Source organism: Sprattus sprattus (assembly GCF_963457725.1).
Source record: "Sprattus sprattus genome assembly, chromosome: 20".
NCBI lineage: Eukaryota > Metazoa > Chordata > Actinopteri > Clupeiformes > Clupeidae > Sprattus > Sprattus sprattus.
In genome coordinates, this window is record NC_137918.1 from 20,715,426 (window position 1) to 20,732,669 (window position 17,244).

Genomic DNA, 17,244 nt, shown 5'->3' on the forward strand with positions numbered 1-17,244 from the left:
CAAAACAAACTGATCATGCAGTTTAGCTGCACGATACATTGAACATGTATCCTCACTTCCCTCATTACATAAGACTGAATCCTGTGTGAGCGCTATACCTAATTATTACAATGGGAAAAAAGGGGCAAACATTTTGTACCCAAAGATAAAGCACTCTGATAACAAAACAAACTGATCATGCAGTTTAGCTGCACGATACATTGAACATGTATCCTCACTTCCCTCATTACATAAGACTGAATCCTGTGTGAGCGCTATACCTAATTATTACAATGGGAAAAAAGGGGCAAACATTTTGTACCCAAAGATAAAGCACTCTGATAACAAAACAAACTGATCATGCAGTTTAGATGCACGATACATTGAACATGTATCCTCACTTCCCTCATTACATAAGACCGAATCCTGTGTGAGCAGTCTGAATAGAGGCTTGAAGTGCCGTATAAAAGTCTGTATAGGACTCAAAACGGACAGGCAATTTCAGCATTTCAAAGCAGGTAGATGAGGTCGGAAATCGACCCTGTGACATTTCCACATTTATTTCTCGTGGAAGGACCTCCCATCCAACCCAGAACTTTAGAAGTTCGGCCAGCTGTGTTGATGATGCTGTGAAATTAAGTGAAGACATTTTCTTCAATATTTTCTCTAATTCGTCAACATCATTAGCAAACAATATGTTCAGCACAAACATTTATTTTTCAGCAACATATACATCATGTCAGTTTCGTTTTTTACTCAACAGTACCTGTAACTGAACAGTATTTAAGGAGGCAACTTGTCACATACCATTTCCTATGAACATCCTTAGGAAGCCGGTGGTGCGGCACTTCTCCTCCAGGCTGAAGTCTTCATCCTCATCGCTGTCCTCCTCAAGGGGCCAATTGATGCGATCTAGGACCATCTTCAAAGCAGTAATTTACTATGTGAAATATTGTACATTATATACATATATTCGCTCAACTTCTGAAGCCTCATTCAAGTTACTGCTACTTTGGTACCAATTAAATGCATGGCTAACCACACTGGTTTCTGCCTAAGAAACTGGTATTAGATTTGAAGAACATAAAACAATGATGGAGTCATCTAACATCAAATAAGTTGGTCTAATCCATAATATCCTGGAATTGTTATTTAGGTTTATGTCCAAATAGTATTTTAAGAATGATCACTTGTGGTGTGTACTGTATGTCCTTAATTCTGGGGAAAATGAGCGGGACGACATCAGGTCTAGATGTCAGGAGGGGCCACAACATCGTTTCTTTCAGACCCCGTCTCAGTTGCTTCACCTGCCTTGTGGTCCTTCCAATCACCTGTAAATAAATAATGTGTTGCCTTATTAACAATGCAGACATGATGTGAAAGTTTACTTTAACATACAATAATTGTATGATTTATGTGTCAGTAATTTATGCAAGTTACTTACTGCATGCAGTAGCAGTTTATTGTAGAGCCATCTCCGGTTGAGTTTCGAGACACCAGGCAAATCCCAGGATAGGGCAAGCTCTGATATGGCTTCTTCCTGGTCTTGATTTAATGGTTGTTCACCCTCCAGCTAAAGTTTACAAAAATGTAACAATCCTGCTCGTCAGGTTTATATATTTGTTTCCAACCCAGTTTTATATTATAATACCTGGTTTAGTAAGCCTGAGAGAAAATGCATGCAAGAGAGACATAGTTGTTTTGTACATGAGTAGAGGCAATGTAACCTGACCCACCATCGGGTCACACTAAACCATCTGGGAAGTCGCCCTTTGAATTTGTTTTATAATAAAAGGCCCAGCACATACATATTTGCCTGTATCCACCCGTAGTTACTCAAAGCACGGTGATTTGTTCAAACCAGAAAATATCTATTATTTTAGGTAGTTGTAACATACCAGTTGTATTGTGGTTCTCACATCCAGGTCTGGGCAGTCTTCCAATGTGACTGTTGTCACCTCTGGATCACCACAGAAAACAACATGTACTATAGCTGGACTCAACCCAGCGAGGCAAGGACCTTCATGAAGAAATGAGTGGCCCATTGTTCTACCGGCCACCTCAAAGAGTTTACTCTCTATAAGAAACTCTGATGTGGCAGGGACAAGGTGGTCAGGCTGTCCCTCAAAGAGAACCGTCTGTGCTGTGTTCCCTAAGAAAGATAAAATAACACACAGAGGGTGCTAAAGAATTATAGAGCACCAACCTAAAGTGTAGAAAAGGCTTGCGGCTATAGATGAATCGAGTAATGCAAATGAGTAATGGCTCATGACTGGGAGAGGTGGGTAATAAGGTGAGACAATGATACTGTTGATTGACAGCATGGTGGTTTGACTTTACAGAGGGTGGGCTTGAAACCAAGGTTTTAGGCAATTTGCAGAACAGACGTCCCTTGATAAACTGTACACAATCTACTTACCAAGGTTCAAGTTGAATCCAAACTGAATTTTTGCCATCAATGTGGAGAAGAAGTGGCGAGCTACTCCAGGTCCAACAGCAGCATCACCTGAAAATAAATAAACATTCTTGTACAGTACAACTCAGTAACTGTTAAGGGCGGCAACCTCTTACTAAATGTATTGGCTGGTTTTATCATGGCACTTTGCTGTTAGTCAGTTAGTCGATTTTTGTAAACATTTCAAAAAGCTCAATTTCAGTAAAAAATTACAACCAAATCTCTGGTAGGCAGTAGATGTAGATATAATTCTGCACAACTGCATATAGGAAACAAAAAGACATCAACTGATGTCTCAGTCTTTCTCAGACTATTCCACAATTAAGATTTTTTTCTGGGATGGCCCTTGTAATGACTTGAATGCCTTGTCAATGGGTGTGGTTGTGCTGTATTGCTATGCCAACCTTCCAAGGTACAATTCAGTGGACAAGCCCAATTGCGCTTTTCTTTGTAAAACCAAAGCAGAGCCCTTTCCCTGTCCTCCTCACTGTCTTCCAGGTCCATTGTTAGGCGCAGGGGTTTCTCAAATTCACTCTGGCTCAATAGAGCCCTTGTGAAGTTTTGCGCAGCACGCCTTGGATCAGTGATCGATTTCCAATCTGCCATTATGTAACGTTAAAAACAAGAGAATACTTGTCAGCACCATGCAAGAAAATGTTTTAAGAAGGGCCTGGGTTCAACACCTTCAATAACTTTCAGAACTCAACTGTACCATCTATAGCAGGACAGGTGTTAGATCTTCACCTCTATTCCTAACTTAAGTGTATTCCATGTTTTTCTTTTCCTAACATGCCAACCTTCTATGTCCTCCACATCATTTTCCTCCACTTGAAAAGGCTGGCCTGAGCTCCCACTGGTCGTGGCCAAAGAAGTTTCTCCTGATGCTCTCCTGCTAAAACTTGTTGTTTGGGGCTCATAAGCAACAACGCTTGCTGATGCTGTTTGTGGCTCTGCTGGTACACTAGTCGTTGAAGTTGCCTGATCCAAACTCCTATGAATTAGATATTATTACAGCCCCACTGACTGAAAAATATTCCGGGGTTCATCTGACATGGCTTATAAAACATATTAATTATAACCGCAACAGAATTTCACAAAAGAAGATGTACCCTACTTTGATCTTAAACTAATCTGACAACTTCATAGTTCCGTTTTATCACAGTGTATAAACCAGAAAAAGGTCTAAAAAAACAAATATAAAACATGTTCTCACTCACAAACACGAACATACCCATTGCATGTTTCCCTGTGGCCTTTAATGTCTGTGAAGCTGAACTCCTGTTGACACGTGATGCACGCCACCATGGGTCCCTGGACCGTCTGAGAATTCTGAAACTATTTTTAATACAGTTACATAGTAGTACAATTTTTTTGTTATGAAGACATACATTTGAATGTGAATATGAACATAAAATATGAACTTACAGGGACAAGGTCCAGACTGCATTGCAGTGGTCGCACATACAGGGTGGCTCTTCCTACCAGTGTCTCTGGGGCTTTTAAATACCGTATAGTGTAACCCTCACTGGGATGAGGAATTACCGAGAGCTCTCTGGACCTTGTCGTGCCACAAATTCTCATCAGTTCGAAACCTCCTGCCTCCTTCAGCTTCGGGAAGTTGTCAATAAGAGTGGCGGAAATGATCTCTGTGTCTGCTTCATCTCCTATATTTCAAAACATGCACCACAAGACTGAGCATTACAGTTTAAAAAAAGACCTACACATGCATTTGCAATGTCGGATCCTCTGTCCTGCACATACTTACTGGGCTTTACATTTCAATACAGTGTAAATTGTACCCAATGGTAAATGGTACACAGACCTGTGAAGGACAATCTCCTTTCGCCAAGGCCTGAGGTTTTAAGTTCATTTTTTTCCTGTATGCTGGGTACTCGTAATGCTTTATGGTCACTGAGCACACAGAAAGTATGTGTGAAACTGGTCCTTTGTAAGTTAGACCCCGGCAGTGCTCGTCGCATGAATCTGGACCCTCTGGTGGTGGACCCTCTGGTGGTGTTGGCTCTGTGATAAGGAGCAAACAGTCTTGCTACCTCTGCTGTTGAAAAGTAAGAACACATTCAAGGTTCTAGCATTAGCTACATTAAATAATCCAAAATGAAAATACATTTACTATATTACCCATTATCTGCATCTTTACACAGCACACATGGCTTGCTTTAGTTGTGTGAGACATTATCCACAAACAGATATGACATTCATAGGCCACACACACACACACACACACACACACACACACACACACACACACACACACACACACACACACAGGCTAGCTAGTCATAGAAGAAAATACTACCTAGCTAGCTGTGTGGCTTCCAACTTTTTCATGGCCCTGACACAATTGTATTTAGGTAATGCTAGCAGAACGTGAAATCCCTTCACCGCGCCGCTGTTTGGGTGTAAATGCCCCATAACTTCATAAAGATCATATAACTATGATCAACATAAGTGTACTTGCCTCGAATTGGAGTGATGGTAGGTGTATTACTAGTTGGCGTGTTGACTACAGCGCTACTGCTACTACTAGAAGAAATACTACTAGTAGTAGTTGGCGAGTTGACAGCGCTACTGCTACTTTGAGAAGAAATACTACTAGTAGTAGTTGGTGAGTTGAGGGCCTCTTCAATTAAAGAAGCAGCCTCTCTAAGCAGCTGAGGATAAGTTTTCTGCGACATTCTGGTTGCTTAACTGGCGCTTGGCATTTGGCATCTAAACCCGGCAAAATTAGATATCCGTCTGGAGGATCGACTGGTTGAGCCTGCCTGGTGTGTAATACTGTTCATTCACCAATCAGAGGCTTTAACCCGCCCCCTGACTTGGTGACGGGGGATGACGGATTTATTTTGCTGCAAGCAAGTTACACCGTGGACAATAAGTATGACAATAAGTATGACAATAAGTATGACAATAAGTATGACAAAATGTATGACAAAATGTATGACAAAATGTAAGTATGACAAAATGTTTGACAAAATGTATGACAAAATGTATGACAAAATGTAAGTATAAATAAATATATGTAAGTATAAATAAATATATGTAAGTATAAATAAATAAATGTAGGTATACATAAATCTAATTATGTATTTATCCAAGTATTTAACCATTCATTTATTTATTTATTTAGTTATTTATTTATTTAGTTTTGGCCCCGATAATCCTCCATATGCATATGGGGGAGGGGGTCACTGACGATGAAAACAAACAACTCACCTGTTCTGCAAATACGACACCATGTACTTCAGCTGATGCAGAGCATATTATCCGACTCTTAAATACCCACAACATAAAAACACTACGTACCGATGTTTATTCAGTGAAAAAACTATTTTATGATGTGCATGATAAAAGTAGCAAGACGCAAAGTAGCCAAATAACTCACACCGAAAGAACATACCAACTTTACTGCCCTCCAAGCCCATAAACACCTTGCCCTGAGGTCAACCTAAATAACAGAGGAACTGCAAATACACCATAGCAGAATCTGAAGGCACTTTGTTAAAGGCTGGGAAGGTTCATTACACAACACGGTAGGCTATGTGAGTGGAGTTACAGAAAAAATGGCGGCTTGCTGATGGGGAAATGCATGATGATCACTCCAAGGCAATACAAAATTGCCCATAGTGCGAACTGACAACATATTACAAACTTCAAATCCCGTGAATTGCAACGAAACCTGCGATTCATTCATATGCACATTGTTGCCAATCAAGTCATTATGCAGTTGCGACTAGAATAAAGACAAGATGTGTGATTTCCAGTCGCTAAAATTGGCAAAAGGTCAATATACATCCACTGGTTTCCACCTCATTCCGTTTGATCCGTCTTTCTGCCTGTGAAAGCATTTGATTCGCTAAAATGACACACTGCATGGTTGACGTAGGCCTAATAGAACTCTCATTTGCAATCAGGCATATCTTCTTCAATTGCAAACTAATAAGTACCCTAAATTGTCGTTTCAAACAATGAATTGGGTAAATGATCACAGCCGTTTCTATTTGACTGCGCTATAAATGTTTGAGCTTGAAACGACGCATGCATCTGTTTCTCTGGGGCATCATTCAGTTCGCAGAGGGTTTTTAGGTGAAAGGTAAGGCGTCTTGAATGTAAGCTACTTCTTTTTTGTTACAAAGTTTGTAGTAGGCCTGTGTTGGTGTGTAGGTTACACATGGAATAAAGCGGTTTAATTAGATTATCTTCACGATATAGGTAACGGTTAAAAACGTATAAAGCATAATTGTGTGTCTGTGTCTGCCAGCATTTCTTAGTTCAAAACCTCTTGCAATGGCTGACAAACCAGACATTAGTGAAGTTGCTCAGTTTGACAAGACCAAACTGAAGAAAACGGAGACCCAGGAGAAAAACACCCTTCCAACCAAAGAGAGTGAGTACAACCCCCCCATGCCTGTCAATGATATGACGTATGGAATGTATGTATTATATGTATGAATCTGAAAATGCCTCGTTTTGATGCTGACTACTTTGAACTGTCTGCAGTAATTCAACAGGAGAAACAAGGGGAGGTGTGATGACCAGGACTCAGATCTGAGACTTCACACTTCTTGGCTGAAGGCCAGCAACATTCCTTGCCTTGAGATTTGCACTGGTCAGAGATGACCCAGCTATGGCATGTGTTTTGTATTGGTCAATAAAGTCATGAGCTCCTTATATGCTAGTTGTCTGTCAATTAACCAGCAATCAAACAATCCTCACATTTTTAATCAACCTTTATTCCTCAACAACCACATAAGGATTTACAGGCATGTAAGACTTCACTCAGAAGGCTGACGGACACAATTACCCTGTCCAATATGCATTAAAGTAGAAAAACTGACACTTTTCTTTTTTTTATAAATAAGTGTGCATATATTACTGTTTTAAAACCACACGGGTGATGCTCCAAAGGTAGCAATAGTTTCACTAGGTTGAACAAAATGGATCTAGAATGTACAGACCAAGTGGCAGTGAATATGATTAGCACATTCCCATGTCTGGGGAAACTAAGTAAGGGTTAAATTTAGAGGATGTAATATGTAGCCACTGATCATGAGAATGAGTTCTCCATTAAAAAAAAAAATGTTTTGGTCTCTGACAGTTTTCCATTTTTGCTATTGAACTGGGGTTTCCTTCCATTTGTGTTCTGCATGAAGTTCTAAAAATACACTCTTAAATAATCACATTTACTAATAATGACCAAAAACAGAAATAGAAGAGCCTTTCACCTTGAGGATACATTAATAACATGTCATAAGGAGAAACTTGCTGTTAACATGTTACATTTAAGGTAGAATCAGTAAAGGTACAATCGGTAGGTCTGTACAGTCGAGCACTTTGGTGGAAGGAGAGGTCTAAAGCTGATTATTGCATCACAGTTTATCATCTAAACAACACAATCTCTAAATGTGCATATACAATTATATTTCATGATACAGTTTAGTTACAAAAAATAATGTATCATTTTCAATTCATAATATAAACAATAGCCCTTCTCTGATTGGCTTGAAGTGTTGTATAAACACACTAGCTACCAATCAGCTTGGCTGAATATAAAAACATAAATAAAGATGGGACCGAAACAAAGATCCCTTTGTAAACTACAGCTTTCCATATGACAATAGGCACGCTACATACACTGTACACAAAAACTCTACTCTGAAGCTGTGTATGGTCTTTATTGTAGCCATGTTTTTCTTGACTGCATATGGTGAGTAGGGATATCTGACAGTCACTTTCTTGTCTCTCCCTCTCCCACTGAACAACTCTTTCTGGGGCCTTGTTGTAAATAGAGAGATGTATTAGACCACTGTCAACTCCAGGGCCAGAGTCCCACAGCGCACACTTAAATAACACTCCACAAGAATGTGGAGACTATACGAGGACGTGGAGGGTTTGTCTGGGGAGAGCTGCTGGGAGGGTTTGTTCGAGGTGTTTCATTTGCTTGGCTGTTCTGTGTTCTGCCTCACAAACAAAAAAAATGAAGAAAGCAATTATCCCGGTAACAAAAAAAGAACACACACACACAACATTTTTTTTGAAATTTTGTTCATCAGCTCAGTTGTGAGAGAAGCCCACATGTTAAAGCTCAAGCTGATGTTAATTTTAGAGTGACTCGATCTCAAATCTCGCTGGCTTCGCACTGAGTGACATGCAGGTACTGTGCGGGCAAAACTGTTGGAAAGAGTGTCATATGTTATGCCACTGCAAAAGACTTCCTCCCAGCACGACCGAGAGGTACAGTAAGGTTCGGTAGTCACTTTCCCACTTTCTTCAGTAAACCTTGCTTTAAAAAGAAAGTCTGTATGCTGAAAAGAGTTGGAGAGAACAGAAGTCTCAGTTTGTACATCTCAAAGAGAGGACAAGTGACTATTGATCTTATTTCCCTCTTACCACCAAGAAGATGACAAAGAATCACACATTCGCTTTTATCTTTTTTTGGTGTGCTTTGTTTTTTTTTTTAGTTGTGTTTGATTGTGAGTGGGTTGAGTGGTCCAACACCAGAGAGCGACTGGAGTTTTTCTTCTCTCATCACCAGACTTGGGACACCCCACTCTAACAGCTGGTGGTGGTCTCCAGCAGTTGCTTATTAGACACACTGGGGACTTTTTCTCCTTCTTTGTAACACTTCTCTTGTGGCCTCTGTAGGGCCTTTTCGTGCTCCTTGATCTTGAAGAGGTCGAAACGTAAGGGGATCACACCCTTGCTGAACAGCAGTGAGGTGAAGTACGACACTCCCAAGATGGTCAGTACGGACATCACCATGATGAACGTGCGGTAGGGGAAGTACTGGACAAAGTTGCCTGCGTCGTCAGTGCGGCCACCGGGGAACCTAATGATAGCCTCTAGGCTGACCAGGGGCTCGCCACTCATGAAGCGCAGCACGATCCCCAGGATGAAGCCACACAAGGCTCCGTAGCTGTTGGAGAAATCGAAGAAGAGGACACACACAAGCTGGGGGAACATGATAGTGTAGGACATGTCCACTCCCACCATCCAAAAGACCAGAACACTGTTGTCCAGGAACGTCAAACCAGTGCCGGCAAGGCCCACCACAATCACACTGATCTTGATCACCCACTGCATCTCTCTGTCAGACGCCTATAGACACACACACACACACACACACACACACACACAAGAAGAAAGAGGATCATTAGCCAACATACATTGGTAAACATAGAATTATGACATTGTTACTGTTGACTGATTAATTCCTTCTTTCACTTTTCCCCTTGGTGTATTTAAAAGTGGTCAAACACAATTTAACAAGATGAGGGCAACAAAAGCCTTAAGAACAGGTTTTCAAGAGTTAAATGAGAGTACATTTGTTTTTTTTGAAGAACTCAGTTCTCACCTGCTTTCTGATGATGTTCTTGTAGATGTTGGAGGAGAAGAGCGAGGCCGAGGAGAGGAGGGCTGAGTCCATGGAGGACATGACGGCTGCGGCCACAGCTCCAATCCCGATGATGGAGATGTAGGTGGGGGTGAGGTACTGTAGGGCGATGGGCAGGATGGCCCCGGCCTCTCCTCGCTCATAAGGAGTGGGGAGGCCATAGCTGGTCATGTTCCAGTCTATTGTAGAAAAGAGCCCAAAAAAGATCCATCACATTTAACAAGCCACAAGGAACATTTATACTAAATATCAGATTTGAAAGCTACTTTGAAAATGTTTGAAAATGTATGTTAAAGAAATGTATACAAGTCTAAACCAAAAATCAATCCGAAATGAAACGATTAATGATGTAATGAGGTCTCTATGTTTGTTATGGTAAAATATGTGAAATGTGGAACCTACCTGTTGAGGCAGCCACTGCACCAACAATAATAGACGGGATTCCCAGAATGAGGCAGAAGAAAGCGGAAGTGAAGCAGGTGATCTGGGCCTGTCGGTAGGACGATGCCGACAGGATTCTCTGGTAGAAGGCCTGGTAGGCCAGACCACCCAAAGCCTTGGGGGGAAGAAACAAACAAAGGGCTTGATATACATTATACTCAACAGAACATTTCACTTTAGGTGCTGCTGGACAGACGGCATTATTAACATGACTCAGTTCAGCTTTGCCTTCATGCACAATGAAAGGGGCGTCGTCCTATGTTAAGACATGCCTTATGTTTCTTTTCAAGACTGGCCTGAAAACCTTTTTATTCAGAAAGGCATTTCCTACTTTTTAAAAATGTATTATTCTTTAAACTATGCTTTTGTTATGGGCTGTTTTTAACTATGTAGCACTCTGAGATTTAGTTTGAATGTAGAGTGCACTACAAATTAAATGAATTATTATTATCATTATTTATATTAAGAAAAGAACACTGGCACACATTTATAAAATGTAAAAACGATGCCCTGATTACTCACCAGCACTAGGAAGTCATCGATCCATTTTCCAGCATCAGCTGGTTCCACCTTCCCTATCCAGGGCGACTGGAAGGTGGCATTGTAGGCCGTGACGGAGATGTCTACTGAACTGGGGTTTGTCAGCATAAAGGGCACACAAACGTACTGCAGACCAGACAGGAGAGAAAGAAGAGAGTTGAGTACAATGCAGAGGAAAACATATATTCAAACTGTCCCTAGGATAAGTGTGTGATGCGGGTGGGCTGCATGTTGGCACGTAGGAACGATTGCGTATGCCTATAGCCCTAGAATGCATTGTAGGCAAGAAGCTTGTCCACGGTTCAAGGGATCATGACTCTAACCATGGGGGATTCATTCCCTTTAACCTTTTAAACCTTCCAGAGGTTTAACTTGGCTGCCGATGCCTCAGGGAGTAGACGTAAATCACAAGTATGAGGGCATGGCAGGGCAGCTGTTTACCTCTCACCCCTTCCACAGTTCTGCTTGTCTGACATACTACCGCAGGCTTCTTGGTGAATGATGTATCCACAGTGCATTGTGTGAGATAGCTTGTAGCAGCTAAAAATGTCCAGTCATTTGGCTGAGACAGCAGTTTGCTTGTATCATAGCTACCATGCTAATGAGGCTATTGTGTATTGTTCTCCACTTTGTGTGAGAGGTAATTTATTTACATTTTCTCCAACTACGTTGCTACAACAGAATAAGAGCAAAGGTTTTTCCTGGTTACAGCGTTTCAATGGAAACTTACCAGGCTTATAAAGATGAGAATGAGCTGGATGACATCGGTGTAGGCCACAGAGTACAGGCCTCCGAGTAGTGTGTAGAGAATGGCCACCACAGATGAGATCAGGATGGAGTAGATGTAGGGCAGGTCCAGAATCACACTCATTGTCCCACCTGGAATACAGCAGCAGCCATAAGAAGTCAGATAAAACCATCCTGAGACACAGAGATACACACACCCTCATGCTGACACACACAGACACACACAGACACACACAGACACAGACACAGACACAGACACACACACTCACACACCCACACACACACACATATATACCCATTCATTCAGACAATCTCTGACCAGCTCTTAAACACACATTCCTGACTGTCAGAGTAAAAAAAACGACAACATGCAAATGCCTTGAGACTGGCTGTACTTTTCCACTCATTAACGCAATACATGTTTTGGGGTAAGGTAGAAAATATGCTTTCAGAAACAAAATACTACCGATGAATACTTAATGGGGTTAGCAGACTACAATGACTACTACGATACTATGACTGCAACCTGACGCTCTGTGTGTAAGGCACTGTTCTCAGATGGGTTAAGTTTGGCTTCGAGAGACTACAGCGTCACTCTTCTTTAAGACAGAAAGCCATAAAGTTATAGAGCTACGTATATAAACATAACTGCGCATATACAAAACACACTACTTTCTTCTTCGAAAAGACACACGATTGTATGCTTCTTCATGACAACAACAACAACAAAAACATAACATAAGAAACATAACTGAACAAAAGACAAATTCAAATAAACAGACCATCACGAAAAATTTAATGCAGCCTATTGATTGTGAGCCAGAGTTCCTTTGTCTCCCTGTGAGACTTGCTCAGTCGCCATGGAAACAGAACAAAATCTCAAGAGGGCTAAAAGAGAACTGTTGACTCAGACAAGCAAAGCAAAGCGTCACTACCTGGACAATCCGCCGACCAGCAAGATGGCCGCCAGCCGAGACGCAGCTGCACCAAAACAAGGCCCCTTGAACAGAAAAGTATCAGATGGGCATAGTCGCTAACAGCTCGAGCGAGAAGTGTGTGTGTGGAGGGGGGAGGTCCCTTGCTTTTTACTAACTGAGATCCCGTGAAAGAAAAACAACAACAACCTGGAAGTAAGGAATAAAACCTCTGAAATGAAGAGACCAACACTAAGACACTAACGGGGAACAGAACTGGTTGTTGGCCTGTGAGGTGTGGGTGGGCCTGCAGTGAGATGTAAAAATAGAAGGATTCACTAGATTTGTTTCTCAGTGAGTTGTGTGGGAAGGAGTCCACCTGTCTTGCTTCAGCAGCCTGGGCCAGCATGATGGAAAAGAACAAAGGGGGTTTCATCAGTGTGGATAGAGGTTGTGAGACTGAAGTTAAAGTGAGCTGTGGAAGTTGGGAGCAAAAGACTGTGAGAGAGGGTGAGAAGGGGGATGGAGCTGCTCAAGATGTAGCAATTTACTCCAACTAAAAATGTTCCCTGTTCATATTTAATCTAACTAAGAATGTTACCTCTTAATATTTTCCTGCTATTATTTAAGTTTGCTTGGTTGTTTGGTCTTCAACTGGGGCCCTCTGTTCTATAGCAGGAGAAATGTGATAACCCATAATTGTGCCTTATTGATTGCACATGGTGGGCAGCACAAGGAGGGATGTTTTTCTCAACTGGAGAATTGCAGTGCTTCTCTCCTTACTGGCAAGCAAAGTAGCCACTCTCGTCAAAAGAGTAGGCTACAAGGTATGTGTAACTACAAACATGTGTATGTATATTTCATTTTATATATTTACTGTTAGTTATGTACTGAGCTTCAAACTGATATTTAGACCAAACTCACCATAAGTTACTAGACGTGCAAACTTTTTGCCGTTTGGCTGTTCACTCTTGAGGAAAATACACACACACTTCAAACTAAACAAAAACAACAACTCTTTGTGACACAGAAAACAGGAAATGGTCACCTTTCACAATCAACAGGCTGCTTATTCACTATCCCCATGTTAAAAATGCTGTGAAAAAGGAACAGTTAAGCACATCCTACAAACACACACACACACACACACACACACACACACACACACACACACACACACACACACACACACACACAGAGACCCACACAGACACACCTCTTCACAAATAACAAACAACAAGTGGGGAGACCCACCCAACCCAGACAAACTCTGTAAATGTGTACTGTGGTTTCATGTAAACCTTAAAGATCATTTAACTGAAATTATTTCACAATAAAGTTGGTACACTGCAATCATTAGTGGGTTTATTGGTTACGAGCGGCTCCAGTGTTGTGGCAAACATTTATTCTGCTCCGGGTTAAATTCATGTGGAATTTTGCTTTCAAAGAAAACAACCAATCGACACGTCAATACTTGCAGTGCTTCTCTTTGCATATTTTATGAAGCACACTTATAATACATTTTTGAGTTATTTATGTTCTTTATCCAATTTTGCCAGGAAATCATGCATGAATTGCACACATTCATAAACTTTCATGTTAAAAGAGCTGCTCGACTATTTAAAAGGTTGTTTACCTAGGCTGACCAGCGTTCGTGCAACCCACAGCACGTCACCGACAAGAGCAGGGAAAAGAAGCAGGCTGCTAAGAACGTTTCCATACTTCAGCTGGAAAGGGTCCATCATTGTCAAGTACTTATTTGCCCTCATCGGCTTGGCAAAGAAAATGCCACCTGGGAGAGACAAAAGAAGGGAAGGGGGGGATTACAAGCGGAATCAAAAACACTCTGTGCTAGCTGGCGTTTCCTCTGCACTGCCTGTGCAAACAGACGATTGCTCAAGACAAAAACAAACTAGCAGAGAGACAGAGGGACTGACTAACAAAACAAACTAATGTCTTTTTTATGAGGGGGGGGGGGGGGGGGGGGTCTTTGACAGACCAATTCATTTGTTCAGCACTGTTGAAGAAAGACAAGACCACAGACTGAAGGCCATCTCTCTCTCTCTCTCTCTCTCTCTCTCTCCCTCTCTCTCTCTCTCTCTCCCTCTCTCTCACTCTCTCTCACTTTCACTCTCACTCTGTTTTTTCTTCCTGAAGTTGGGTGGGGGCTGCCTGTCAGTAATAGTTTGCACCTGTTAAGTCAGGTCAGTTTTTACCATACCTAAACTCTACAAGCAACAGCCACTCGATCCTAGTGATGGCTCTGAGGCTTATTTTAGGAGCATCCCCAGAGGAACACATACTTAACAGACCCAGTGGGAATTTCTGCATTTCTGCATCTCCCTTCCCTTCTCTCTGTCTCTGTCTCTCTCGTTCTCTCTCTCGTTCTCTCTCTGTCTGTCTCTCTCTTTCTCTCTTTTTCTCTCTCTTTCAGTCTGTCTGTCTGTCTCTTGCTTTGACTTAATTTACGTCTCCTTTTCCAATTCACAAATAATTGTTTCAGCTTCAGTATCAACTTCTGTAACCCTGGTTCTCTGCCGATAAGGGTAGAATGTCAAATGCTCACCCAAGAAGAAGGTCAGTACATAGGGCACGGGCATCAGTGCCCACACCAGACCGAGTGTGGGGTTGTACACAGCCTCTGCAATGCCAAGGATGAAACCACCACCAACCCATGTAGCTGCAAAACACAAGACCGAACACAAAACACAGACACAGGAAAAGGTGAATTCACTGCGTTACACAGAAGTTAAAAAAGAAACTCCAGATTTATTGGAAGTTCTTGAAGTGGTGGTGGTTATGTAAGACTACCTGTCCTGCAGGTTACAGTGCCTTGAGTCTGAATCATTAACTCTTCTTATATAAATAATAGATGTAGGTGAAGTAAGATGAGAGAAGGCTAAGGCCGTGACCGGGTCAAACTGATTTAGTGTAAGACAAAAAAAGACTAGTGATATGTGAGTGTATTGGTGAACCCAGAAAAGCCCCACGCATAATAATACATTATATTGCAATGACTTTCAAGGCTGGAAGCCACCAATAAGATGTCAGTAAAAGATGTATGTAGAATTCTTTTGACGGTTGTTGATTGTTATCCTGGAGGGCTGTACTGTATTTAAGAATATATGACCGAACAATAACAATAGTTGAATAAACTCTGCCATTGCTGCTGGTTGGACAATCATAGCAAGAACTCACCTGTCAGTGTGAAAACTCCCACCAGGAAGTGTATGTTTCGTCCAGCTAGTAGCGTGATCTCCATGCCATCTCCGGTGCACTTACGCTCCTCTTTTTTGGACCGCATGGTAGCCCAGATACCCGTGCCCAGAATGACCAGGTAAAACACGGCCATGACAGCTAGACCGGGAATGTTTAGCGCCATTGTCTCTGCTTTGGTTGAGTAACCTTTCCTATGGGTTGGCAAAAAAGAAGCATACGGAACCATAAAGAAGTTAGTATTTAACCTATAACAAGCATTAGATACATTATTTCTATAATTATTTTTTCTCTATATACATTTATATATATATATATATATACACATATATTATATATCTCATTTTGTTTACATATGGTTTGTCATCAGGGGCTTGATGCCAGTGCTTTGGCACTGTCAGCTCCATCTATCTACGAGTAAAATGTTTAAAGATATTTGGGAGCAAGGGATGGGCTAGCACAGAAAAAAAAGCCTTTGAAGTCATAGTATCTTTCAAACAGTTTGCTGCATTTCATTCACCACGTGCAAGAACTACCAAGCAAAACAAGAAAATTAGAACAGGTAAACAAACAAACAAAGAAAAACAAACAAACAAACAGTACAATTCTGAAGAAGTCGCTGTGCAAAAGTCAAAGCAGGTTTGGTATGGCCCCTAGGTTGGAATGAAAAAACTGAGAGGTATGTGTGCTGCTGGAGACAGAAGAAGCTACTCTTGCATGGAAGAGGTCCTCTAATGATGGGGAAGGGGAAAGCACTTTTTGGGGCGAGGGGGGGGGGGGGGGGGGGGAAAGGGGGGAGTGGGAGGGGTCTCACCAGCGCCGCGACAGTGGAGGTAAAATGGCGGTGGCCTCTCTTCGAAGGAGGGGCGGCAGGCAGACCTTGAGGAGAGGCCGTGAGCAAGACTTGCAGAGCAAAACTTTTTAGCCACATTAAGTCAATTACGACAAATCAGGTTAACAGGAGCGAGAAAGAAAGCTGGTGAGAGTGTGTGATAGCAAATGTATGAATATCTGTGTGTGTGTGTGTGTGTGTGTGTGTGTGTGTGTGTGTGTGTGTGTGTGTGCGTGTGTGCGTGTGTGCGTGTGTGCGAATGTTTTGTATGTATGTGAGTTTGGGTTTTTCGCAAAGTGAAGGATGGGGAAGGTATGGAGATTTAAAAAAAAAAAAAAAAAAAAAAAAAGATTTAAGTAGCTACCAAAAGTAGGCACCCTTGACATCATAAACTTGAATTGTCAAATAAGTATATAAAACTTTACCGTAACACCTTCTTATGAAGTCACTGAAAACAAAAGTGATGTAAAGTCAACGGATTCTTTTCCCCTTTAATGTAGGGTTTAATAACAGAAGAGAATGAATCTGAAAGATAACAGTGCACTCACCGCTGTGACACATTAAGAACTACATTTACCAGTGGCTCTGTAGCCATGAAGCCCACCGCCCAATGGACAGATTGGCTCACACTGCAAAAAAGACACTCTATATGAATTAACATCCCCCCCCACCCCTCAAAATTGAAAAAGAGAGAACTGTTACACAAGAA

General features: G+C 41.6%; 2 protein-coding genes and 1 long non-coding RNA gene across 5 annotated transcripts in view; 1 reads left to right on the forward strand and 2 right to left on the reverse strand.

Annotated features, from left to right (window-relative positions):
- Nucleotides 1-811: 811 nt before the first annotated feature.
- On the reverse strand, nt 812-2,015 carry LOC308382005. The gene is made up of 4 exons (XR_013969043.1): nt 1,878-2,015; nt 1,424-1,552; nt 1,170-1,310; nt 812-901 (listed from the first exon to the last, which is right to left on the reverse strand). It is a non-coding gene; the product is annotated as an uncharacterized lncRNA (long non-coding RNA).
- A 4,724-nt stretch (nt 2,016-6,739) lies between these two features.
- Nucleotides 6,740-8,923, forward strand: LOC308381647 (thymosin beta-b-like; the record flags this gene model as incomplete). Its single annotated transcript, XM_080859234.1, has 2 exons — nt 6,740-6,876; nt 8,914-8,923. The coding sequence occupies 2 exons, from the start codon at nt 6,740-6,742 to the stop codon at nt 8,921-8,923; spliced, it is 147 nt and encodes a 48-aa protein (XP_080715360.1).
- LOC308381819 (high affinity choline transporter 1-like) overlaps nt 7,165-17,244 on the reverse strand; it is a 13,930-nt gene continuing 3,850 nt past the window's right edge. The window contains exons 1-9 of one of the 3 annotated variants that reach the window (XM_080859423.1): nt 16,518-17,244; nt 15,686-15,897; nt 15,054-15,167; nt 14,124-14,279; nt 11,557-11,705; nt 10,809-10,952; nt 10,248-10,401; nt 9,807-10,024; nt 7,165-9,550 (exon numbers count right to left, since the gene is read on the reverse strand). The exon at nt 16,518-17,244 is cut by the window's right edge and continues 3,636 nt beyond it. In XM_080859423.1, the coding sequence (XP_080715549.1) occupies nt 9,005-9,550; nt 9,807-10,024; nt 10,248-10,401; nt 10,809-10,952; nt 11,557-11,705; nt 14,124-14,279; nt 15,054-15,167; nt 15,686-15,869 (1,665 nt within the window). In that variant the 5' untranslated portion in view covers nt 15,870-15,897; nt 16,518-17,244 and the 3' untranslated portion in view covers nt 7,165-9,004. The other 2 variants (XM_080859422.1, XM_080859424.1) reach the window with 2 other exon arrangements.